This window comes from Protopterus annectens, chromosome 14.part0, assembly GCF_019279795.1.
Source record: "Protopterus annectens isolate FY-2018-M chromosome 14.part0, PAN1.0, whole genome shotgun sequence".
In the NCBI taxonomy this organism is placed as follows: domain Eukaryota; kingdom Metazoa; phylum Chordata; order Ceratodontiformes; family Protopteridae; genus Protopterus; species Protopterus annectens.
Window position 1 is genome coordinate 769561275 of NC_056748.1, and position 27977 is coordinate 769589251.

The window sequence follows — 27977 nt, forward strand, 5'->3', positions numbered from 1 at the left end:
GGTTGTGTGGGTGTGTGGGTGTGTGGGTGTGTGGGTGTGTGTTTGACTAGTTCTCTTGTATAATTCTTCATTAATTGACTGCTGCAGAACAAAGTGTGCATGCTGTGTTTTTAGTGTTTCAAGGACTGAACGTGCATATATAAATAGCAAGCACTTGCTATACTCAGTGCCATTTTGACAGTGAAACCAAAGAGTGAACATGCACGAGTGCAACAGCTAAGTTTATCTAAGTTGAAGTGTTAAGACTCAATCCTGATGTGTTTGTACATGATAAAGCCGCGGTTGTGCAGCGGTAGCATTGTTGCCTCACAGCAAGAGGTTCTCCTGTTCGATTCTCGGCTGGAGCGCCTTCTGAGTGGAGTCTGCATGTCCTCCCCGCAGTCGAGTGGCATTTGAAAGACATGCGTGAATGGGCGTGCCTTTGTTGAAGGTTGGGCGTCGGGCTGGCTCCTCGGCACTGTAAAAAATCTACTGCCAATCATTAGCGGACCAGAGTTCCACTGTGGTGACCCCTAACTGGGAAAAGACGAAATAGAAGAACAAAGCTGCTTGAACAGAACCCACAACATCTCGTCTATTGTGTCCTGACTAGACGAGCGATATGGAGTCAGAAGTGGGATGCCATAAACTGATATTCAGAGCCACGGGGTGCAGAAACCACACTGAAGATAAACAAAGAAAGAAGTACGAAAACGACCTAGGAAAGCAATAAAGGTAACAAAAAAGTGCACAGCCAGCTTATTTTATAAAAAACGATGTAACAGAGCATTATAAGGGCACAAACTGCATTACAGAAAAAGCAAAAGGCACAAAAAGGTTTATTAACTAGGCGAAATATTTAAGATTAAGTTACTTGATAAAACAATCGTCAGAAAAGCTTATAAATGGGGCAGAAATTACCTCTGAGTTGCAAAATGAGCATGTTTAAAGCAAAACGGGCACATTTAGAGTAATATAGGAACAAGAAAAGTACAATGGGCATGAAAAGAGATTAAACGAGCAAAATGAATATAATAAAGGGCAAAAAGGACACATTAAGTGTAAATATAGCAAGGCAACTGCATGTTTTGGGCAAAGTGTGTTTGGGCATAACTACGACTTCGTATTGTATCAAGGGCATGACTAAAGTTATTCAAAGTATCTCAAAGTATGTAAAAGTGCTTATGGTGTATGCTTATTACTGTACATTTATTCAGAATAGTGTGTTAGTGTGGAAAGTGCAACTATTTCGTGAAGTATAGTCAAAGTACAATCTTTCTGAAATGTTTCTTGTGCTGGGTAAATATTCACAAAAGTGTCGCCATTACAGTGTGTATCTTGTGCTGTAAAGAGTTACTTGGTGAAGTACCGCTGTTTTGGGAAAGTTTCAGTGTGCTGTGTACTGTTTATTCACAAAATGCAATTACTTCAAAATGCTACTCATTCTGAGCTTCTCCTGCCCAGTTTAATTCACACAGTACAATTATTTGAAATGTTTCTTACACTGATAAGGGGTTAGTTCTTACAGTACAGTGATTTCAAGAGTGTTACAGTGCCAAGAGACTTATTTCACAGAGTTTAGTTATTTTAAAGCACTACGAGTATGTCCAATAGCATAATTTCAAAAAGTCCAAAAGCATAATTTCAGAAGCACAAAAAAGTATAATGGCATAGTTACAAGTACAGGCATAAATTTCTGGCATATGTATATGTTCATGCATATTTGCAAAACCCTTTGCGGGTATGTGTTAATATGGCAGACAGATTTCGAAAGCCCTCACCACTTGTATTTGATCAGAATACTGCAGAGAATTGGAGAACATTTGAGCAAAAATCTATACAAGCAGCTTATTCAGACAAAGATGCACGCACTAGGGCATTCATTTTGCTAAACCTAGCTGGGTCACAGGCCATAGAAAAGGAGCGTTCATTTGTGTATGCACCAGCAGTATATGAAAGACAAGGTGAAAACAGTCATTGTACAGGTTAAATCAAGGGAAGACCCTGAGAGTTTGAAGTGCAAATCCAGAGAGAAGCATAAAGTACAGTTGTGTACACTTACCATAAATGTAGATGTTAGAGTGTCTTCACTGTTGCAGTCATGACTGTAGGGTTCTCCCCTGCCGGCAGGCAGTCCTCGGTCGGCCAGAATCCCAAAGTCTGGGTCCGGCGTCGGCTGTTCAGCCATGCACAAAGCTGGCAAGAGACGCCATGTTCTCCAGTTTTTCTTGCCCCAGATGTCAGAAGTTCCAAAATGAGTAAGGTCCCATACCCTTTGCAAATACACCTCAGAAGAAGGGTGAAAAAAGGAACCGCACAAAAGAAAAAATATGAGGGGACAGGAGGGAGGGAAACCCAGACTGCAACAGTGAAGACACTCGAACATCTACATTTATGGTAAGTGTACACAACTGTACTATGTTCATCGTGTTTCACTGTTGCAGTCATGACTGTAGGATAGAATCCCAAAGCAGAATGAAAGGGAGGTGGTCATAAAGTAGAGGGGGCGGCTATAAGACCCTGCAAGACTGCAGAAGCAAAGCCTGCCCTAGACTTAGAGTAGAGAGGTAGATTTTAGTGCTTGGAAAAAGTATGCACTGAACTCCAAGTTGCAGCTTCCAAAATGTCTATGGTAGGAACTCCCCTGAGGAAGGCAGCAGAAGTGGCAGCAGCTCTGGTAGAGTGAGTCCTTATACTCCCTGGGATTTGCTTTCCATGGTGTGAATAGCAAAATCTGATTCCATGAGCAGTCCATTTAGAAATGGTCTGTTTTGAAATGGCTTTACCTTGAGAACTTGAAGCATAAGAAAAACAATTGCTCTGATTTTCCTGATGTCCTTGGTTCTGTCCAGGTAAAAACGTAGTTGTCTGTGTACATCCAAGGAATGTAAGATCCTTTCCCCTTTATTTTGAGGAGTAGGGAAAAAAGTTTAATAGTTTGATTTAAAGCCACTTTGGAAACCACCTTTGGCATGAAAGTAGGATTAGTCCTTAAAGACACCCTGTCTTGATGAAAAATAATATAAGGTTCTACAGCCATAAGAGCTTGCAACTCTGAAACTCTCCTGGCAGAGGTCAGAGCTAACAGGATGGCTGTCTTCCAAGATAAAAACTTGATGTCAGATGTGGCAGCAGGCTCAAAAGGAGGTAAGGTGAGCTTTTCCAAAACATAGTTGAGATCCCAAGCAGGAATGGGAGGAGATCTAGGGGGCCTTAAGTTCTTAGCTCCTCTGAGAAACTGTCTCATGAGCTGGTGGGAAAAGATTGGAGGGTCTGTATTATAATGAGCAGAAATAGCAGAGGCATGAATCTTTATGGAAGAGAAAGAGAGACCCTTATGTAAGAGGTCTGTCAGGTAAAGTAAAATCTGAGGAATGTTAGGAATAAGAGGATCAGAATCCTGAGCCTGCATCCAGGAACAAAATCTTTTCCATTTTCCTGCATAAGATTTCCTAGTGCTAGGACGTCTGGCTTCTAAAATTACATCCAAAACCTGCTTGGGTAAGAGAAAATGATTCAAAGACCCTGGATTAACCAGGCCGCCAGGCTGAGAGTTTTGACATGGGAGTGTAGAACCTGACCCTGGTGTTGGGACAGAAGGTTCGGAGTCTGTGGTAAAACCCAAGGAGGCTCCAGACAAAGGTTTTTCAGTGTTGGGTACCAAAACTGTCGAGGCCAATTTGGGGCCAGCAAGATTATCATCTTGGGCTTGTCCTGTTTGATCTTTAATAATACTCATGGAAGAAGAGGAAGAGGCAGAAAGGCATATCCTGAGAGGTTTCTCCAACTGAATGATAGTGCATCCACTTTCCAAGCTTGTTCATGTAAAGTCCTGGTGCAAAAAATCTGTAGTTGATGATTGAGGTGGGATGCAAAGAGGTCTATGTGAGGACATCCCCAGACTGCAGTAATCATCTTGAATATTTCGGTGTCCAGCATCCATTCGTGTGGGTCTGAAAGGTTTCTGCTCAGACTGTCCGCCATGAAGTTTTGCTTCCCTGGTAGAAACTGTGCTTGAAGGTCCAGATTGCAAGCTAGAGCTGTGTTCCGGAGATCCATGGCTAGTCTGCAAAGGGGATAGGAATGAGATCCCCCTTGCTTGTTTATGTACCACATAACTGTGGTGTTGTCTGTCTGTATCAGTAGTTGTCCTGGTTGTAGAAGATTCCTGAAGGCCAACAGAGCTTTCTGTACAGCTAACATTTCCTTTAAATTGATATGCAGGTGCTTCTGATCCTTTGTCCAAAGGCCCTGCAGACAGTTGCCCTGAAACTGGGCTCCCCATGCATAATCTGAGGCGTCCATGGTCAGTATCTGAGTGGCAGGAGGCAGACAGAAGGGTTTTCCCTTGTTCAGAGTACATGCCTTGGACCACCAAAGGAATTCCTTTTGAAGACAAGGCAGGACGGAGATCAGTATGTCTAAACTGTGGCAATGCTGAGACCATACACTTTTTAGGTACCACTGTATTTTCCTCATATGTAGCCTTGCATATGGTACGAGAAGGATGCAGGAGGCCATGTAACCCAAAGCCTGCAGGAATCTCCTTGCAGACAGCCGAGTTAAAGTTGCCAAGGTTTTGAAAGTTGAGGCCAGCTGTAATTGTTTTTCGTATGTCAGAAATGCCAACTCGGTTGTTGTATTTAGAGAAGCGCCCAGAAATATTATCTGTTGTGAGGGTGTCAAATTTGACTTTTTTATGTTTACAGTGAATCCCAGGAACTTGAGAAGATTCTGAACAAACTCTAGATGCTGGAGTAAGACATCTTTGCTGTCTGCCTGAATAAGGCAGTCGTCCAGATGAGGGTAAATTTGAATTCCCTTGAGTCTGCAATAAACTACTACTGGAGCCAGGCATTTGGTAAAGACCCTGGGTGCAGTAGACAATCCAAAGGGCAGCACAGAGATTTGATAGTGCCTCGATCCGGCCTTGAACCTGAGGCATTTTCTGCGTTCCTGCCTGATGGGAATGTGTAAATATGCCTCCTTTAAATCCAAAGTCGCCATCCATGCATTTTTGGTCAGCATTGGAAGTAGCTGCTGTAGAGTAAGCATCTTGAATTTTGGTATCTCCAGAAAAGTGTTCAAGACTGACAGATCCAGAATGGGTCTCCATGAATTTTGCTTCCTGGGGACTAGAAAGAGCCTGGAGTAAAAACCTTGTCCCATTTCTGAAAGTGGAACTAGTTCTATGGCTTTCATAGTCAAGAGAGCTTCCACCTGGTTTAAGGCCTCTGACCATTGATGTTTTGGAAGATCTGGCCATCCGCTTGGCTTTGGTAGGGTAAGAAAATGGAATTTGTAACCTCTTGAAACTACATCCAGAACCCACTTGCCTTGAGTTATACGAGTCCAATTTAGGTGAAAAAGAGAAAGTTTTCCTCCGAGAGGGGCTTCCAGGCAAGAAGTTCCTGCAGCCCAACAGAGGGAGTCATTGAGTCTGTTTCCTATGAGTTTGCGACCTGTCCTCTCCTCCCCTAGGGGTGGAAGCAGTCCACTGTCTTGGTCTACAAGAGGCTTGCGTTTGAGGCCTTCCTCGGAAGTGTCTGTATCTACACCTCTGAGGCCTGTCTGAATTGGGAAAGGACCAATTTTTTGTAGGCCAATTCCTACTAAATCTGGGTGGCTGTACTTGTAAGAAATCTTTAACTGTTTGCATGGATTTTGCCTTGTCCTTCATCTTTTTAATCACCTCTTCAGCTTTAGATCCAAACAAAACATGCTGAACAGGAGCATCCAATAATTTAGCTTTTACTTGATCTGGCAAATTTTGTTCCTTTAACCAAGCATGCCTTCTAATTACTGTGCCAGAGGCAGCAGCCCTACAAGAAGCCTCTAAGGCATCAAATCTACAGTGTAAACCATGCTTCCCAACTTGTTCAGTGGCATGCATTAAGTCATGTAACTCCTTATCATCTGCACAGGTGGAAATGGAAGTAAGCTTCTGTTTTAGAACAGACAGGAGAAATTGCTGGTATTTCAGCATATGAAACTGACAGTTTAAAGCCCTAATAGATAAAGTAGCAGAAGTGTACACTTTTTTGCCCCATCTTTCTAAAGTTCTGGAATCCTTCTCAGTGGGAATGGGGTTTTTAGCAGAAGCAGCCTTTATGCCCTTAGGACCCTGAGAAATGGTTTCAGGGTCAGCAGTAGGGTTCTTGTATAAAAACTGGTGGGAATCGGGAACCCTATAGCATCTGTCTGGCTTAACAGGAGCTGGAGGAAAAGAATCAGGAGTTAAGTTAGCCTCCGAAAAAGCATCATCCACAAGATCTAAAATAGGAGGAATAGCCAGGGGTCTATGCTGGGGAAGAAGAAGAAAATCCCTTAGTCTTTTCTTAGATTCTGAATACTCCTGTCCTTCCCAGTAGAAATGTTCCCTCATTTCATGCAAAGTTTCCCCAAAAGAGAAATCCTCAGGGGGAGAAGCTGAAGGAATGGATTCCTCAACATCAGAATCCTCATAAGGAGGGAAAGAATATTCCTGGTCAGAAGAAGAAACTGAAGAAACAGAAGCCTGATCAGAGGAGTCATAATAAACTTCCTGCCTTGGCCTTTTATCTGGAGGGGGATGTGAACCCCTAATCATAGTAAGTAAGTCCTCCGCCATCTTAAGTAACTGTTTCTGAGACTTGGGAGCCAGATCAGAAGAGGCCTGGGCTGCAGTCTTTGATTTGGAAGGAGTCTCTGCCTTTGGCTTTGCCTTTATTAGAAGCTGAGTAGGCCTGAAAACCCCTTCGGAAGCCAGTACCTGCACAGCGGCTCCGGACCCATCTGAAGGAACATTGTCCGAAGGTCCTGCAACAGAAATATTCAAAGGCCTAGTTGGCTCCTCGTGGGAGTCCGTTTCAGCTATAGGTTCCGAAATGGCCGACGACAGGGGCTGCAAAAGCACCTCACTGACGACGGCCGAACCTGAAGCTGGCTCTGCTTGTGCAATATCGTCTGATTTGGACCTCGGAGGCCTGTCTTTGTCCTTGCGTCGTTTGTGAACTCTGGTAGCCGGAACCGTATCCGATGACATTTTGTAATTAAAACGCCTACCGAAGTAATGAAATGCAAAATCGTACCTTCGTTTAATTGTACGTTGATTGAATCTAGCACAAAACCGACAACTAGCTACGTCGTGGTCAGGGCCTAAGCAAGGAATACAGTAAGAATGAAAATCCTTATGAGGTATTTGCTTCCCACATGAAATACAATTATTAACTTTTTCTGACATCGGACTGGAGCAAGAAAAAAGTTTCCCCAACGGGGTACTTAGCTTTGAGTAGGAGAAGAAAATCTTCGGACTGAAGTTTTAGAAAAAATTGTCAGGAGTCAGCTGACCGGCACTTGCGAACTGCTATCACCGCACGGCAAGAAAGACTAGAGAACATGGCATCGGTTGTCAGCTTTGTACTCCTGGCACTCTGACGTCAGGGAGCAAGGCTGAACAGCTGACACCGGACCCAGACTTTGGGATTCTGGCCGACAAGAGGACTACCTGCCGGCAGGGGAGAACCCTATAGTCATGACTGCAATAGTGAAAAACAATGAACATCTCCCTGACAAAATGTTACATTAGAGAGGCATTTGTTTTACACAAGGGATCAGAAACCAGGGGAAACATTTGCAGCTTATATAACAGACCTGAGGAACAAAGCTAAAACTTGTTGGTTTGGTGACCAGTACAGGCTTGTGTGTGGTATTAATAGTGCTGCAAAGAGAAAGATTTTGCTTCATGACAGTGATTTAATGTTGAGCAAAGCTATAGAGATTTGTCAAATCCATGATGCTACAGAAAGGCACACAAGTATGCTTGCAAGTGACGAGTAGCACAATCATAAGGCCTTCTTTAGCTATGTTAGAAACCTAGGAGGAAACTCCCAGATATGCTCAGAATTAGTTCAAAATGATGTGAAAATTACTGAACCTACACACATTGCTAACATACTGGCTGACAGGTTCAGTGCAAACTTCTCTCCCCCCTCCCCCCCAAAAGGAGAGATATCTATTCCAGAGGATTGTAGCCCCCCCAAACATCTCCAATGCCCAGGTGAGAACTGCCCTCACTAAGGCAAAAAACAGCATCCATGGGACGGATGGTGTCCCGGCTGTGTGCTTCATGAACTCAACGAGGAATTAAACCCACAGTTAGGACAGCTGTTTAATCTTAGCCTCACCTCAGGATACGTACCCAAGGAGTGGCACACGGCGACTGTGGTCCCACTTCATAAGGGCGGTGCCTCCACAGACCCTGGAAATTACCGCCCCATTAGCTTGACAAGCCTTATCTGCAAAGCCATGGAGAGGATCATAATGGAACTCATAAAGACATAGGGAACTTGCAGACTTTGGATCCAACCCAGTTTGGCTTTGTCAAAGGCAGATCCTGCCTCTTAAACTTGGTTGACTTTTCGAGACAGTCACCAAGGCCATTGATGAGGGAAAGGCAGTCCATACAGCCTACCTCGACCTGGCAAAGGCCTTCGACACAATACCCCCACTCAGGTATCATCGAAAAACTCATCAGCTTGAATGTAAACCCATACATCACAAGATGGGTTGCAAACTGGCTAAGTGACAGAACCCACAGGGTCAGAGTTGCTGGAGCCATGTCAGACTCAAAGCCTGTCACAAGTGGTGTCCCACAGGGCTCAGTCCTGGGTCCACTCTTGTTCGGCATCTACTTTTCTGAAGTACAAGCAAACACAGGAGGGTTATGGCTGACAAAGTTTGCAGATGACTGCAAACTGAAGCCATAGTCGAAAACACATCTGACACGGATATCCTCCAGAAGGGCCTCACAGAAACGGATAACTGGTGCCAGAGCCATGGCCTGAAGTTAAACGCCAAAAAATGCATAGTCATACCCTTTGGGAAAAACAAGGTTACCCTTAGCTATCATATAGGTGGCAATCCACTGAGCACAGAAAAAGTCATCAGGGATCTGGGGTCCCAAGTTGACAGTAGCCTTTCGTTTGACACTCATGTTGCTAAAGTAGTTAGGAAAACCTTCTATAATCGCCCACCTGATCATGAAGGGATTCACATCTAGATCAAGGGAGGTCATCGTCCCCCTGTACTCATCACTCATTAGACCTATGATTGAGTACAATGCCCCATTCGGAATGTATCTGACCAGACACCTGCTGCAGCTTGAAAGGCCCCAAAAGTTCCTCACCAAAAGGATAAAGGGTCTCAAAAATATGTCTTATGCAGCCCGACTGAAAGAACTCCAGCTCTATTCAGTCTCATACCGCTTGCTCAGAGGTGACCTGTGCCTGACATATAAGGCCATGTCAAACCCAGATTTGATGAATATGCTTCACCTCAAAAAATCTAGATCCCTCAGAGCCACAAGGGCGGAGACTTAAACCTTGACACGGTTATAAATAGAACGTGCTGGAGGGACAGATTCATCACCCAGAGACTCCCTATGCTGTGGAACAAAATCCCGGTACATGTGAGGCAGAGCACCTCGCTGGCCTTGTTCAAGAGGAATCTTGACCAATGGATGGGAGATCGCAGATATACCCCAGGGATTACTTCAGTGTCACTGCTTGACAGAGGCACAGAAAAATGATAGGCATAGTTTTTATTCAAACTAAAGGGGTGGCGAAAGCCACATAACTATGGGCTAGGCTTATAAATGCCCTTGGGCAGATAGCCTATTATGAACCTATGAACCTAAACCTATGAACCTATGAGTATGGCTTCAACAAGCTCTAGAGAGTAAATGTAGACAGCATGCAATGTGTCAAACAGAAGCAGGCCTAAGCACATGGCAGCCACAGCCCCTGCTGGTTCGTCAGGGAAACCACGTAGTGTTCCAGCAAGGTCTAAGAAGGGTGCATGCTCAGTGCAGTATAAGTGTGAGTCAGCAAAAGCCAAGTCCAATCTTATTGTTAACTGTTGTAATTGTGGGGTCAGTAATGAGTTTAAGAGAGAAAATGCTTAGCATTTGGTCAGCAATGCCACAAGTGTAAAAAATGGAATCATTTTCAAAAGTTTTGCAAATCAACCAAACCTCACATAGTTATAAAGAACGGTCACTCAAAAAAGCAAACTGATCAAGCAGAATTGCAGTCTACTTTCTATTTAGATGATGCATCAGTAGCTGGTGAAAAGGCTGATGCACTGATTCGGTTAACAAGGAATAAAGTGCTTTGTACTGTCCGGATCAATGGTAAATCCACTGAGCTCTAAGTAGATACTGGTTCAAAGTGTAATGTCAGCATATACTTTTGCTAAAGTAAGACCTAATGAGCAACTCAGTGTGGACAGTTGTGCGGAACTTCTTGCTTATGGAGAAGAAATTCGAACCAAAGGTTCTAGTACCTTCATTTTATTTGGCCAAGAACTGTTACAACTTATTTTATGTGGTTAGAAGACCAGTGCAATCTTTACTGGGTCTCAGAGACAGTTTGAGAATGAATCTGCTTTCTTTTACCAAAGAAGTTCATCAGATAAGCACATATCCTAGCTCCAATTTCTCTAAAACCATATTCTCAGAGTATGCTGATGCTTTCAACCACAAGTTGGGCAAACTTCCAGTTGTGTATTCTATGAAATTAGACCTAGAGGTCAGTCTAGTGGTCAAACCAGCAAGAAAAGTTCTGATAGCCATGCAAGACAGAGTCAAAGCTCAGTTGGATAAAATGGTACAGCAAGGTGCAATTTGTCCAGATACAGAACCAACTGAATGGGTTTAGTCCATGGTAGCAGCACACAAAAAAGGCTCAGACAAAATCAGGATGTACACTGACCCAAGAGATTTGAACAAAGCATTGAAGAGACCGCATCATCCAATGCGTATAGTTGAAGAAGTTGCAGCCCTAACACCAAATGCCACTGTTTGTTTCTGTCTTAGATGCAGAAAGTTTGTTTTGGCAAGTGATGCTTGAATGCAAATCTTCATTACTGAGTACTTTCAGTACCCTGTTTGGCAGATATAGATTCCCAAGGATGTTTTTCAGCGTGCAATGGAGCAAATTTTTCAGGATATCCCTGTGCCATAATAGTGGATGATTTATTGGTCGGAGGCAATGGTGAAGCAGAGCATGACAGAAATCTTGAGAGTTCTTGACAGAGCACGTGAAGTGAACTTAAGCCCACTCTTCTGAAGTGCAAGTTCAGACCAACAGAAGTCACATATGTAGGTTATTCACCTATTAGCACTGGCTTGCAACCAGAACAGTCTAAACAGGCAGCCATTCTCGAAATGCCAGCATCAGATAATGTTCAAGCTCTACAATGTTTTCTTGGTATGGTCAACTATTTAGGTGGGTTTATACCAAACTTCGGTAAGTTGACAGCACTTTTGAGAGCTAGCACACAAAAATGTTGCATAGTCTTGGTTAGAACAGCACCAGAAAACATTTAAAGACCTTAAGAGGAAAATTGCCACTCCATCTACATTAAAATACTATGATGATAAACCAGTAAACCCTTTCCTGCGATACTTCAAAACTTGGTCTTGGTGCAGTCATTCTTCAGGAAGGCAGACCAGTAGCTTATGCAACCAGAACTATTACTCAGACCGAGATGCAGTATGCAAAAATTGAGAAAGAACTTTTGGCAACAGTGTTTCCATGATTACATTTATGGTCAGGCTATTCAGATTAAAACTGATCACCAACCTCTAGTTACTATTTTAAAGAAGTCTATAAGAATGATGCTCAAATTGCAAAAGGACATCTTCAAAATGGTCTACACAAAAGGCAAATTTCTTTATCTGGCTGATACCTTGTCTACATCACCCAGAAATACAACAGAACAGCTCCATGAATAGAATTTTGACTGACTTAACGGAAGTGCATAATTTTTCTACCACCAGACGATGAGTTGAGAGGTCATGCAAAGACTGAGCCAATTTTGCAAAAGCTCAGACACTACATGAATGCTGGAGGGCCGTCAAAGCGATCTAGTGTGCCACCTGAAGTGCAAACTTATTTTCCTTACAGAGACGAGATGTTGATGGAAGAAAGGTCCCAAGATTGTTGTTCCTACCTTCCTTACATGAATATATCCAGATTTTGCATTGTGATCACCCAGGTTCTGAATCTACCAAAAGAAGGGTGAGAGGACTAGTATTTTGGCCTTCTCTAGCAAAAGACATTGATAAAGTACTTCCATCTTGTTCAGTGTGTAATAGTACTAAACTGAATCTGCAAAAAACTGCTTCAGCTAAGTCAATTTCCTGAACTATTTTGGTCAACAGTAGCCACAGATATAGTTGAGTGGAACAACCAGCATTACTTACTATTGGTAGACTCTTATTTGAACTGGTTTGAGATTCATCTACTACCTAACCTAACGTCCACTGCTATTACCAAGACGAAACATTTCTCAGTCCATGGCAGTCCACACAAAGTTATCTGACAACAGTACTAAATTTACTAGTCAGTTGTTTTGGAAATTTGCAAGAAAATAGGACTTTCTGCATTTTACTAATAGTCCAGAATAGCCATAGTCAAATGGTCTAGCTGAACATGCAGTGCAGAGTACAAAGCAATTACTTGAGAGGTCAAAGCATGACAATACAGATGTCTGTTCGAATCTACTTAATCTCAGAAACATACCCCGTGAGGATAAAAGTCTCTGAGCAGGTGAGCCAAGTATATCTAGGCAAACCAGAACATTGCCTATCCGTTCCAGTTTGTTGAGGCCTAAAGCTAAGAACAAGACTATTCGATCTCAACTATTCAGAATGCATTTTTTCCAGAAGTCCAGCTATGACAAATTGAGCAGATTTCTTTGTCCACTGAAAGGAGAGACCATGAGGATACAAATGGCAAAAGGTTTTGACCAGATTTCTCAAGTTACAGGTATATGTACCGAGCCAAGGTCCTATTTCGTAGAACCTGAGGGTGTGGAGTACAGGTGAAATCACGGACATCTTCTTTCTATATCAGAATTGCTATAGCCGCATCGTTTCTGTGATACAGACTCTAGATCGCAGCACAACCTAGACAATGTTCCTGTTCCAGAAGGTGTCTTAACTTCTACTTCTTATTTCCAGTGATGTTCCATAAGTTGAACATTTCGCAGAGACAGTCCCAGTTGCCAAATCTGATTCTAGTGTGAAATGCACAGTGACCTGGACTTAACTTTATACATGTGTATTTAATTCTGTACACTTGCATGACCAAGAATTATTTGTATTGATTGTATGTCTATTTCTCAAAGCGGGAGGATGTGCTGCGTCTTTAAGAAGCGTTTTAAGGACTGAACGTGCATATTATAAATAGCGAGCAATTACTATACTCAGTGCCATTTTGAGTGTACAGCCAGATAGTGAACATGTATGAGTGTAATAGCTAGTTTGTTTTTAACTTTATCTAAGTTAGTGTTAAGCCTCAATCCTGATGTGTTTGTACATAATAAAGCTGCTAGAACAGAACCCACAAAGTCCTGTCTATTGTGTCCTGACTAGATGAGTGACAACTGCCCTTTGTTCTGGGAGGTTCCTGCTTTCTTTTTGTGACCTCCTTGCCATTTGCTTTGTAAACTTGTGCTTAACTCACATTCTGTTAAAACTGCTAATTTTACTTCTTGCCAAAAACTGTATGAGGGAGCAGAAAATCCCCTGGAAATTTTGAAGGAAGGTATAAAAATATGAGAGATTCCTCTGAATCATCTTATCTCTCTCATCACTTTTTTGATAACCTCTGCAGTAAGGGGATCCAAGCTCAATAGGAACATTTAAAAGCTCATATTTTACACCTTCTGAGATGTTTCGGGAATGCAACCAAACAATCCTCCTTAACAAAGGACCAGTGGCAAAAGTCCTGGATACAGTATCTACAGTCACATCCACACTTTAAACAATGAGTGATCTGAGAAATTAAAAACTCAACCACACAGAGAAGATCTTTCCTCAAGAGGGACCTACAGATAAAACATTCCTCAAATTGTCACAATTAGTGAGCATAAACTTTAACATACGAGTTTGACAATTTAAAATTCTGTAAATCAAAGATAACAGAGGCATACACATTTTGCATAAACTTATCAATAGTTTTACCATACTTGTCTGAAGGAGGACTAGAATTAACATAATATTCATCAACAGCTGGATAACTTGAAAGCCTGAGGAGCTTTGTATATTCTGTTTCTTAGATGCAGCAGGCTGGCTGCCAGGGAAACCACAAACTGGACAAACCTATCCTCCAATGATGACAGTACAGGGAGGATGGCTGAAAGTTCTGAGAACTTCTTATGTAACAACTTGCTGTATTTTATGAGGAACTGATAAACCTCAGTGATCTCCCATTGAAGACACTAGCACATTCTGTAAACAGTCTCAGAAAAAGAATGCCTCATGGGGAGATGCAGATGATATGCTCTCCTCAGAGTCTGAATCGGAAATCTGGAGGAAAAAAACCTGCTTATGTCCCATCAACTCCTCTACAGGTTCAAAAATCTTGAATCGCTTCAGGAAGAGAGGAATCCCTTTTTCTTTTACCAGAAACCACCTTATAAGAAGTGTCAATAACCTGTACAAGGCCCTGAGCCAGGTTTAATAAATTATTCTTGTCCAGAGAAACTTGAGTGGAAGAAGATATATGTTTATAGTTTTCGGTTTCTTTAGTTATATTAATGGCAATAACAGCTTCCTCAGGGATAGGCACACCATCCTGGCTAAGCATGGGCACCTTCCCTGTCCCCCTCTCACAAGACTGGCATGAATGACTTTCTCTTGTCCACTGAGGGGATCCAACAGCAACTGAGAATGTGGCTAACCCCTGGTCCATATTGGCTGTATGGACAAAACCAGGCAGATCCTGGGAAAAAGAGGAGTGGTCTGAGGAACCAGCTCTGGCCACAAATGAGTCATCCACCTGTGGCTGAAGCAAACAGCTAGCCTGTTACGGTGGCAAAGGCCTAATTAACTTTGTTATTTTCCTTTGGAATCTAAAAAATTTGGTAAAAATAGAAAGCTATATAAATTAACTTTCTCCAAGTCAAAGTACAATAAAAAGCACGTGGGTACACTTTGCCAGCCTCAAAAAGTAAACATTTAAATTTTAACAACTTTTAAACAAAAAGAACAAAAGTGCGCTTCCATTTAAAAGTAAACTAGTCTCATGACAGTCATCTAAAAAATACAGTTCTGTAAGTAAAGCTTACCACAATAGATGTTGGAATATTCACTGCTGCAGTAAACTTAGCTAATATGGGTTATACCCTACGAAGAATATAACAGCCAGCTAGCTTCCAAAGCTTCAGGGCACCTTCCACACATCTTAAATGCCACGCAGCTCAAGCTGAGCTGACTAAAAGACAAGTTTGGGTGTGAAGCCCTTCAGAGCTTTTCTGCCAGAAGAAAAATGGAGGCAGAGCCCTGAAAGGACAACGCTAGAGAAAAAAATAAATAGATAGACAGATAGATAAATGTCTACACCATGAAATAAAAAACACAACAAAAAACAAGGGGGTGGAGTGAGGGGGTGATTACTGCATTAGTGATCATATGAACATCTACTGTTATGGTAAGTTTATTTGCATAACTGTACTATGTTCCTCCTATTATCAATGCTGCAGTGTCCTTAACTGTATGGGTAAGATCGCCTTAGCTAACTACATTCGGGAAGGGGAAGAACAGTTCAGAAGCCCTTGGAAAATAGTCTAGCAAAGCATGATCTGGACTTGGTGAAGGAAACAAGCTTATAGTACTTTGCAAAAGTATGTACAGAGGACCAATTATCAGCTTCTAGAATATTTTTAGAATCCAACCTTATCCAAAAAGCCATAGATGAAGCCAAGGCCCGGGTATAGTGGGCCTTGACCCTGCCTGGAATTGTTTTGTTGTGGCAAGTATAATAGTCAATAGTCTTAGACAACCATTCATAAACAGTCTGTTTTGATCAAGGTTTTCCTTTCTTCCCACCTTTGCAAGAAACAATGGATATGAAGACTGAGAACAAGACAGTACCCAAGCTGTCTGTGGACATCCACGATAAGGAATATCCTCTCTCCTTCATTTTTAGGTTCAAGAAATATAAGGAGATGAATAGTTTGCTTAAAGTAAACTCTGATACCACTTTAAGCATACAAAGAAGATTAGTTCTCAAAGAAAACCTGTACCTATTGAAATAAGTTAGGGTTGACTCAACATTAACAGCTTGCAACTCAAATACCACACTTGCAGAGATCTGAGCAATCAGTAAACTGTTTTCCATATTAAGAACATCAAATCAGCCAGATGTGTTTTCCTCTCTAACAAAAACAGGAGGGGCCACATGGATGCTTCTTATGCAAAACCCCTTTCAAAAACATTTTGAAGGGAGACTGCACTGAAAGAGGAGGATCCATGGGCAGACGCGCTGAAAATGGCCAATAAATGAACTTTGACAGAAGAACAAAAAAGACCATAGGATAATAACTCACAATTACAGAACCAGAGAGCAACTAGTCCTGGGTTATATGTTGTCAACTAGAAAACCTTTTTTTTCTAAAATGCTATTTTCAAGAAGCAGGCTTTCTTGTCTCCATTAGAACTTCCAGCACCTCCTTAAAGGAACTGAGATACTATTATCCAGGCAGTAAATAGCAGCTAATTGAGTAGGGGTGTATCTAACAATCCATGTTCGTGTGCGAGTAGATCCAGTCCGAGAGGAAGCTTGTAATAACAGCCCCTGGTCATTTCCAAAAGGGAAAACCATGGTTGCCGGAGCCGGAAAACAGCCACCACAGTAATCCTGGAGGATTCCTTCTGAAAATTCAGAAATTCCCTGGATATTAGTGGAAATGGTGGAAAAGCATACAGGAAATTTCCTTTCCAAGGAAAAGCAAAGGCATTTCATCTTCCAGACCCTCTTGCATGCAGTCCAAGAATCTCAAAAGGTGACTGTTTAGACAACTTGAGGAACTTCCCACAGATGGATCAAATCTTGGAAGCCCCCTGATTTAGTTCCTATTTAAGATACGCCCTAGTCCTGCTCACTTTGCCTGCCAGACAGTTTTGATCTGATGGAATGTAGAATGCCTGCAGAGTGAGACTGTGGAGTGACGCTGTATCGCAAGCAAAGATGGCTAGTCTGTAAAAGGGGTTACAACCCGGTTCCTCCCTTGCTTGTTGATGCACAACATGACTGTGGTATTCTCTGCAACCACATGAAGAGGTCCTGGAAACCAATGATGGTTCAGAGATTTCAGTGTCTTGATTAAGGGCAAGCATCTTGCTGATATATTTAATGTTCTTGGATTTGCCTTTGGTGTCCCACACCTACTGTGCTTTATCCCTTAATCCGAAGTGTCTGTGATGACTGCTTTGCATCTGGGAGGGGGAAGAGAAGATTTTTCTTCTGACAAACACTAGCACTGGGATTTGAAAAGATAAAGGGTATTGATACTGGGACCACAGAGAATTCAGATACCACTGTATCTTTGTCATGTAGAGTGTCTTGCCAGGGATATCATGAGAATCATAAATGCCATGACACCCAAAACCTCAAGATATTCCCTTGCAGTAACCAAAGTCTGAGTAGAAAACCTTAGAAACAGATCTATTTAAAGATCTATTTTCTTCTGTGGTAGAAAAGCTCTGAACCGAGGTGTTTAGCCGACACCCCAGAAACACAATCCTGTGTGTAGGAGTCAAAAACGATATTTGAATGTTCTCTTGGAATCACAGCTTGTGTAAGATCTCTCACCCAATACAGAGATTCCTGGCACTTTGAAAGAGACTCTGCAAAGATAAGTAGGTCATTTAAATATGGAAAATGTGGATACCCTGTAGACTGCAATGAGACAGAACTGTTCACAAAGTTTTCAACAGTACTCTTGGTGAAGTGAATAGTCAAAAGGGAAAGGCAGAGAAATGATAATGTGATCCAGACACACAACCTTAAACAACTGAAGTCCGGATGAAACGGGATACGTTCACAGGTGTGTAGCAGGCCAAAGACCACAAAGTCCTTTTTAAGCCTAGCCATGAATTCCAAATTTGTGACAAGTTTTGCCATCCTTGATAAGTATAAGTAGGGACTTGGAAGATGAAACATTTGCAAGCAGGGGCCTTGGAGATTAACCATTTACAGGCTACTTGTGTCCATTAGAGACACAGGAATCAACCCAGGGATGAATTTTCTGTTCTCCATCCAGTTGTCTAAGTTACACTTGAACTGGGTTAGGGAGAATCACTGCTTCACATTTATGGGGAGTCTCTTCCAAAAAAGGGTACGTCTCTGGGATACTTACCCGTCTCCCCAGTAGGCCCTACTTATATCAGTCGTTTTTGAATGGGTAATTCTGGTGCTGTTTGTTTTGTGGATATGCACCAGGTCCAACAGGGTGGGGTCTGACAATATCTTGTATGCCAGGCATGTATCTCCCCTTAACAGCTTGTAGGAGACAGACTATAGGAATAGGGCCTTGAGGAGATCTGCTTTGGACAGGTTATTTAACTCCCTGTATCCTTTTAGTGAGGAACCTCTGTGGACATTCCAACTGTCGGATGTACCTGGTTATGTACATTCCCAAAAGGGACACTGTAGTCAATGAAAGGGCCGATGAATGCCAAATACAGCGGAACAATGACCTCCTTGGACCTAGATGCCATACCTTTGTTTATAAGTTGCACAATATTGAAAGATTTCCTTACTACTGTCGACATGTGCTGGTCAAAGGCTAGATTACTGTCTATGTTGCACCCCCAAGTCCCTGACTACTGAGTCAACTCTTACGGGTGGGTTGTCAATATGATAGTTACCAGGGGTGTACGACTTCTCAAAAGATACCATTATGTATTTCTTGCATGCCTCTGACACCAGACATCTGTCTGTGTCAGCCCTTCCTGGAAACATTTGTGTCGGTGAGAGACTCGATAACTGCTCCTAATTTCCAGTCTGCAAATTCAGTCAGCCAGAAGCCAGTGACACTGGCCTTGACTTCAGAGAAGTAAATGCCAAAAAGGAGCAGTCCCAGTACTGATCCCTAAGGGACTCCCACTTGTGGCTAGCATCTTTGTACAGATGGACTCCATAACTTCCTGGAATTGTCTGAGCCGGATGGCTATCCACTGGGTGAAATAAGGGTTTATACCTAACCTCCTGAGTTTGCCAACAATGCCCAAATGGAATGCTGTGTCAAATGCCATGGCCAGGTCAAGGTAAGCAGTGTGAACCATTTTACCATTATCCATTGTTTGGTGACCTTCCCTGTTCCACCTCCCAGGATCAACAATAGTTGCTCTCCCTTGCCCACTAAGGGGACCCCAACAGTCGCAGAGGATATGACTCCCAGTGCCCATAATGGTTGTAGGTGCTACACCAGAGGGATTCGGAGTAAAAGACGAGTGGTCTAAGTTACAATAAATGGCCACAGCAGAGTCAAGGCTGAGGCAAACTGATGACCTGCTGTGGTAGCAAAGGCAGTTTAATTTTTTTTCTTTTTGTGGCTGGAAGAACTGACCATGGGACCAGTAGTATGTTCCATGGGCAAACCAAAAATGGTGCCTCTTTCCGGGGAAGACAAGCAGCAATTGCTGGTAAACACTACCAGTCCACAAAAGTTACTTTGACAGAAAAAACTGAGTAAAAGCACTTTAAAACATAATGTTAGCCCCACAAAAATAAAATAAACACAATTTCTCACAGAAAACGTGTCCTGTGTTTCTTTATACCACTTTTAAATTACCAGAAAAAAAAAAAAAAAAGTGTGTTCCATTTAAAAGTATGTTACGGTCTTGAGACCATCCATTAAAACACAACACTCCTACCTTTAAAATAACTTTCCTTTAAAGGAAATTAACAAAACACTGATACAATTACGAAAATGGAAATTCTCTTGGGGGGGGGGGGGGGGGCTTATCTGCCCAGCAACTGAACACAAGCCAAGCATCGTTCCTTGAAAGCCCACAGAGAAGCACTCTCTCTGGTGGCAGTCAAGCTCTGAAGGAGTCAGCTCGAGCTACCTGACAGTTTGGACATGTGGAAGGTGCCCTGAAGCTTTGAAAGTTGGCTGGCTATTATATCCTTGGAAAGATATATAACCCATACAGCTAAGACTGTTGCAGAAATGGAAAGTATGATGAAAATCACAAATTTCTAGTTTACAAATCCTTTTCTAAACAGGAAAGCATGAACAAACAAAATATTGACTGTGGAAATTTTTTCCCTAAAGGGAACTTAAATGCATAGCAAAAGAACACCACAAGCCGACCACTGACGCTTGCAAACCCATACAGGAGCACTTTATCTGGTGGCAGGAAAGCTCTGAAGTGACTAATGCCCAGACTTGGATTTTAGCTATCTCAGCTTGAGCTGCCTAATGGTTCAGGCACATGAAGGTGCCCTTTAGCTTTGGAAGCTGAACAGCAGTTATATTCTTGGCAGGATATAACCCATATGGCTTTGCTATTGCAGCATTGATCAATATAATAAACATCTGCAGCATCAAGATCAGGTAACAGCACTTTGGTACATGTTTAAATATCAAGACTCCATTTGTCAGAATTAGTTCAATCAAGAAAATTTCAACAGCACGCATCATCGTCCATTGCGAAAAATGTAGCAACTTTTTTTGCAGGGGGCAAAACCTCATGCATCCCCCCATCTTTAAATATACTAACTCTGGGACTGCACAACCTTTGGATAAGAGGATGCCTACTTAGCTCCACTGGGCTGCAGTCTTGCTATGTCAAACAGCTCTTTTGTGATGAAACAGGAATCAGTACAAACAAACAATTTGACAATTCTCAGTTTCTAAAGAAAATGGCTCAAGAAATAGCAGGGAACCAACAGCACTCCAATACTTGATAAGTATCAAGTATTTAAACATCTCATTATTTTTTTTGTACTATGTTATTCACAGTTATTAACTGCTCTATTACACCAACTACTACTTAAATATTTTGCTATTCTACATTAATCTGAGATTCTCTGTGGCACAGCTTATAAACAGTGTAAGTGTTGATAAATATAAAATATCAAAAAAATAATATTGCCAGAGCATCTGAATTCCACTACTTCAGTAGCATATCACAACACTCATAAAAAAGGGAAAAATTAAAGAGTATAGATGAACATTTTGTTGATTCCATATCTACTGAAGAACCAAAATATTTGAGGTAAAAAGGTTAAATTATAAGACTGACTCTTACAGGAATGACCATTATGTTTCTCTCAAGGAAGGTTTTGTCTGCCTCTGGTGTTGTGGGTCCATTAGCACCTTCTGCTACAATCTGAAGAAAAAACAGAAAGATGAAATGTTCCTTCTGAGCTGCTTTACACACAATCCATACACATTACAATAGAATACAAAGCGTATGGTAACTGGCATGGCTATCCCTTTCAAGACCAACATAACTCTTGCTTGTCCACACTTATTCCCACTGCAACTTTATCTTTTCTCAAACAAAAATCAACAGTTTCTTCATACACAGGGCAGTATAAATTCTTAGTTGGCTAAGGATGAAAACATGTAAAATGCAAAACTGCATACACTAGAAGACCATAAGCAACATCCCTGCAAAGATGAAAGACATCATAAAACTTATTCATTTTAATGGCACTTTGGAGGCCGGTACTCTGCTTGCATCCTGAGCTTCTCGGGAAAAAAAAATAATCAAATTATGTCCCCACATTTCAAATGAATATTCATTTCTCTGGAGCCATAATGGTTAATAAAAAAATAAATGGCAACGTTGTTCAGCCAAACAAATCTTTACATGGTAACTGTCAGAGTCTAGGTCTTAAAATAGATTTTTAAATATTATAGGTGGATTGGACACACTCAATTGGCCCTAGGCATGTGTGTGTACCTTTTGTGGAAGGTTGGGCGCCGGGCTGGCGACTCAACATCATAAAAACTCAACTGCCAATCTAATCATGAACGGACAGGTGATCCGCTGTGGCGAGCCCTAACCGGGAAAAGCTGAAAGAAGAAGAAGAAGAAGAAGATAGTTATGTAGTCACCATAACTCTGCATCTGTGTTGTCCATTTTCGTCCTTCCTCAAGTGATGGGTCTCTGATCAGACATCATATTCGTCCTTGGCCACTCTAATAGAATTTAAACTCTGTGGCTCCAGCTCCTCCCCTTACCCACAATCCCTGTCTTCTCCCAAGTTACCTCAGCTCAAGTTTGCCTTCTGTTCAGTTATCCACAAATACAATACAAAACAGTATCAGCCACTAAATTTCTGAGGCAAAGAGAGTAAGTTATTACTAGGAAGTAGCAATGCTGAAGAAAACATAAGAGTTTTTAGAGTCCACAGAGCAAGACCATTAAGGAATATCCATCGGGCATACTAAAAGACAAGCAAAAGGATGGAGGACTGGAGGGTAGTAAGCTGAGGAAGGATGAAAACAGACAAACCAGATGCAGAGTTATGGTGAATACATTACTATAATATCTGATGTTGTCTTCATCCATTCCTCAATTGATGGGACAGAGTCCCCAGCTAGAGTGGTCTTGGTTGGTAGACAAGGAAGGATATTCTAGAGTACAGTAGAGCCAAAAGTTGCTCTACCCCTACCTTGCAAAGAAATATATAGGTATGAACACTGGACCATGTTGCAGCTGCACAAATGTAATCTATGGAAGCTTTGGAGCAGAAAGAAGATGCAGCAACAGCCCTGGTAGAATGAGCTTTAGAATGTTTGGATAACGATAATCCTTTAGTTTTGTAAACGAATACAATGCAATCAGTGAGCCAGTCCTACGAAGGTCATTATTGACACTGTTTTTCCCAATTTAGCTTTGGAAAAGGAGGCAAACAGTTGTTCTGATTTCCTTTGATATTTAGTTCTGACACTGTAAAATCTGAGTTGGCTAAGCACATCTAATAAATACAGCATGCATTCACCTGTGTTATAAAAATTGGGGAAGAAAACTGGTAGGTTAATACTCTCATTAAGATTAGCTGCTGAATCCACTTTAGGCAGAAAGGAAGATTTAGTCTGAAAATATACTCTGTCCTTATGAAATATTAGATAAGGTGGCTGGGAAGAAAGTACATGGAGCTCAAATACCAGTCTAGTCACTGCAATGGCAACCAAGAAAAGTATTTTTCATGATAAATGCTTTAATTCGGCTCAGGCTGCAGGCTCGAAGTGGGGACCGAGTCAAGACTTGAAGGATAAATGCAAGGTCCCAAGGGGGGGGGGGGCTACAGTTCTTAACAGGGGGCCGAAGCAGCAGAGTGCCTTTAAGAAATGCTTTGCACAATAATTCTTTTTGCCTAAGTGATAATATAATATTGCATCTACTTGTACCCCGACTGTCAAATAACTAGCCCCATTATTGAAAATTGAAGCCAGGAAATCAAGAACAGCTGGAATCAGTGCTAAAAAGGCATCTAGAGGTCTCTGTTGGGCCCAGATCAAAACTCGTTTCCACTTTCTGTGGTAAATCTCGCTAGTAGAGGCCTTCTGAGATGGCATAAGAATATGGCAATCAGGGGAAGAAAGCCCAGAATTTCTAGCCACTACTGGAAGTGGAGATTCCATGCGGTCAGCTTGAGAAAGCTTTCATTTCCAGGAGAGGCAAGTTGGATGGGTGAGAAAGTCCTGAATAGGATCAACACCTGGGGGTGTGAACTTGGTGAGGCCATAGGAATGAAACCACATTTGGCAAGGCCAAAAAGGGGGCAATGAGGATAGCCACGCTAGTCCGCCATAATGCTTTCTGAATAAACTTGAAGATGAGAGGAGTTGGAGGGAAGGCATATAAAATAGACCAGAGGGACAACTTTGAACCAGAGTCTCTCAGTGACTCCCCCTCTGAGGGTTTAGGGCAAAATACCTGCTGCATTTGGTATTAATGGGGAAACAAAAAGGTCACAGCAGGGTTGATCCGATAGGTGAAATATCCCACTCATGAGAGAGTAAAAATGGATCTGTTAACATGCTGGTTTTCCTCAGAATGTGCAATGCCAAGAGAAAGCAGCCGGAAGAGATCACCCATCGCCAAATGCTTACTGCCTCCTTGCACAATGGGTAGGGTAGGATTGGGTCCCCCCCATTTGCTGATGTACCAGACCACAGACAGGTGTTCTGTCTGAATAGCAATCCTCCCTAGAGGATCATCATCTTGAAAAGCTCGCAGAGCTAATTGGACTACTCTCATTTCCAGGATGTTGATATGAAGACTAACCTCTGTCTAGGACCATTTGCTTTGGACTGCTGTTTTCAAATAATGACCCCCCAAACCTAATTGGGAGGCATCTATAGTAAATGTAGCCTTGAACATGGGCAGTGATAAAGGGTGTCCCTGAACAACTTGTGCACGTATCCATCATGCTATGTGATGCCTGTAGACATTCATGATACGAAGGAGTGCAGTCAGTGGGTGCTGTCTGATAGACCACTATAACACTAGAGTCAACTGTAACACTCTCGTGGGAAAGTGAGTCAAAGGTGCTACTACCAGCAACGCTGCCAATGACCCCAGTAGTTGTAAGATTAATTTGGCAGGGGTGAATGAAGAGAAAGAATGTGGAATGCTTGTTTTCGTAAAGTGTCCATTCTTGTCTGTGGCAGAGTTGCCATTTGTGATAGGGTATCTAGACAGGCACCAATGAACTCTAGGGCTTGCAGTGGGCAGAGTTGTGATTTGTTATAATTTACAGTAAATACTTAGCTGGAGACATAGGGGAAGCAAGTAGTCCCAAGCTTGAATGAATAGAGTCCAGGTGGAAGCAGATAGGAGCCAGTCATCTAGATATGGAAAAACCCAGAATCAGTACAGTCTCAGGTGCGCTGAAAGTACTGCCGTACATTTGGAGATTGCCCTGGGGGCTTTGGTGAGACCAAAAGCCAGTGCTCTAAACTGGTAGTGACTGGTTCCCAGCTGGAAGCGCAGACATCTCCTGCAGCACCTGTGTATCTTGATATGGTACTATGCATCCTGGAGATCTATAAAGCACATCCAATCATCCTTCCTTAGCAGCAGTAGGATGGATTGAACAGTGACCATCTGGAGCTTCAAATGCTTTACATACTGATTTAGACTGCTGAGATCCAAAACAGGTCTGACGTACCCTATCTTAAGAATTTTGAGTAAATTCTGGATCCTTGATGGTCTGGCAGTACTAGATAGATGACATTTCATCAGCAGATTTTCTATTTCTAAGGCTACTTGCTTTCCTCTGACTGGGTAGAACACTAGGGATTCTTTTGTTGCGTTTAAGGGAAAGGGAAAATGGTATGCATTAACATCTGCACCCAACTGTCTTTTGGTAATGGATATCCAGGCTTCTGGGTGTAGACATAAGCACCCCCTCACTGCTTCCAGAGTGCAGCAGTCAGGTAACTATTCAGGGATGCTGGAAAGGCTTTTCAGAGAATGGCCCTCTGAAGTCTTGATGCTGCGGGCCACCTCTGCCATGGGAATGGTGTCTTCCATTAGAGTCCCCCCCTTGGACATGACAGGATCCAGCTCCACAGAAATCTTGAGAACCTTGTAATTTTCTGAACCACAATTTTCTGCCACCTCTCTGGTTTTAGGAAAATGTTCTTTGAGGGGTAGAAAAATGGATTCCAATGTTAAAGTTTTCCTGCCCTGTCCTGTTTCATTCTGGAGAGAGTTTCCTTTACCTTGGGGTAAACAATGTGGATCCATCAAAAAGAGCATTGATGAAAGAAGACTTGAAGGGTTTTGCAAAATCACAAAGGAGCATCAAGGTGTGCTTCTTGATGGTTATACCTGAACCCGCCACTCAGCTGCTCCCCCTTAGGCATGAGAAATTAACTTCATGGAAGCATTGGACAGGGACTGAAGGTTGACCAGTTGCGAAGAAACTCTTTGTCCTCCACAGACATGGACCTGGAGAGGGTACTGGAAAACTGATCAATTCCCTCTGACATCTCTTCACATGTTCCAAAGGTCAGTGAAGCATAGATATACTTTCCATATCTGTCCAAAACTCAAGATTTTATATGGGGGGAATGGAGAGAAGAACGCTGTTCTACAAGCTCACCACAACATCCAGTAAGCGACCCTTGCTCTAACGCCTACCATCTCATCAAAGGGTAGGGTGGACTAGCCAAATCACTTCCAAAAGCTTAGACAGACTGGGAAGATGGGTCGCAAGACCAGCCACCTTTCTGTTTCAGAAGTTCAAGTATTTCACGGAATGAGACATTCTCAAGGGGGTGACCTGAGGGACCCCCGCCACATAATCGCAGTCAGTGTCTTTGGTTAAAGACTCTTGTGGACAGTATATGGGTCTCCTCTTACACCTCCACATCCAAGGGGGCTCTCTGGTGGGGGATTCTGGGGAAGACCTTGAAGCACCAACAGAGACCAGGATGAGGATAGTCTAGAGGCTTAACCTGAATGGCTGTCCTGATGGAATAGGATAAAGGCCCAGCTTCTACAGAAGACAGTTAAGTTTGGGGTGGACTCAAGGGGGGAAAGGATGTCTTTTTCCTAGAAGCAGAGAGAAAGCTCTCTCCTCTACTTCAAAAGTTGAAGCTGAGGGTAAGCAGAGGCCAGCCCCCCCCCAATGGATTTGAAGAAGCCTGTGAAGAAACCTGATTTCACCCTAGTTCCAGCCTTGAAGTAGAAAGTACAGTTGTGTATACTTACCATAAATGTAGATGTTCGAGTGCATTCACTGTTGCAGTCATGTTTGGGTTATCTGCTTGCAGTAGCCCTCAGTCGGCCTTATCAAAGTCTTGGGTCCTGCGTCGTTTGCGGTCTCATCTTCTGTGACTTCAGATAGTCAGGGGTATAAAGCATGCAGCCGACTCCATTACATCAGTTTTTCTTGCCCCAGATGTCAGGTTCCCCCCTAATGGGAAGCAATTAAATATATATATATATATATATATATATATATATATATATATATATATATATATATATATATACACACACACACACACACACACACACACACACACACACACACACACACACACACAAGGTTATACATCCACCAAAAAAGCAAATACACCAAAAAGCTTTTAAGCATAGCAAAGGAGAGTAGAGGTATAGCCAAAATAAGTCAGGGGGCTGGAGGGAGGGTAACCAGGACTGCAACAGTGAATACACTTGAACATCTACATTTATGGTAAATGTACACAACTGTACGATGTTAGTGTTTCACTGCTGCAGTCATCACATTTGGGTAGACTCCCAAAGCTAAGGATGGGAGGAGGAATTTAGATAGTATTAGGACCAGCTATAAGGCCCTGCAAGACTGCAGTGGCAAAGCCAGCTCTGGATTTGGAGAAAACTGGCAAATGGTAATGCTTGGTGAAAGTATGTACCGAACTCCAGATAGCAGCTTCTAGGATGCCTCTGGTAGGGACACCTCTGAGAAAGACTGTAGAGGTAGATGCAGCCCCGGTTGAATGGTGTCTTTCCATGCTGCTTATAGCAGAAATGAATGCAATGGCCTATCCATTTAGAAATGGTTTGCTTTGAAATAGCCTTCCCCTCTGCAGCAAATGCCACCAACAGTTGTTCAGATTACCTTTGAGGTTTAGTCCTGTCCAAGTAAAATCTAAGTTGTCTGTGCACATCAAAGGAGTGCAGTATCCATTCCCATTTGGTCTGTGGATTAGAAAAGAAAGTTGGCAAAATAATGGATTGATTAAGACCCACAATGGATACCACCTTGGGCATGAAGGAGGGATTGGTCTTGAGGGACACCCTGCCAGCATGAAAGATGATGAAAGGCTCCACTGCCTTAAGGGCCTGTAATTCAGATACCCTTCTTGCTGAAGTGATTGCCAAAAGGAAAGCTGTTTTCCAAGAAAGGAATTTTAACTCTATACTTACAGCTGGCTCAAAAGGAGGAAGAGTGAGTTTTTCCAATACAAAGTTAAGGTCCCACGCTGGAGTTTGAGCTCTCCTGGGTGGTCTTAAGTTTTTGGCCCCTCTGAGGAACTGCTTAAGCAGTGGGTGAGAAAAGAGGGGTGGTTCTGTGTTATAATGAGCTGAAATGCCTGAGACGTGAATTTTGATGGAGGAAAAGGAAAGGCCCTTGTGAAGTATCTCAGTTGTATTGAAGAATCTGAGGTAAATTGGGTGCTGTTGTGGCCATCCCTTGAGTTTG

At 42.4% G+C, this 27977-nt stretch overlaps 1 protein-coding gene across 1 annotated transcript in view; it reads right to left on the reverse strand.

Moving 5' to 3' along the window:
- The window catches only part of GLUD1 (glutamate dehydrogenase 1), a 563305-nt gene that overhangs the window by 151272 nt on the left and 384056 nt on the right, over window positions 1-27977 (reverse strand). The window contains exon 9 of the mRNA XM_044056503.1: window positions 21071-21151. Within this exon, the coding sequence (XP_043912438.1) occupies window positions 21071-21151 (81 nt within the window). The remainder of the gene's footprint in view (window positions 1-21070; window positions 21152-27977) is intronic.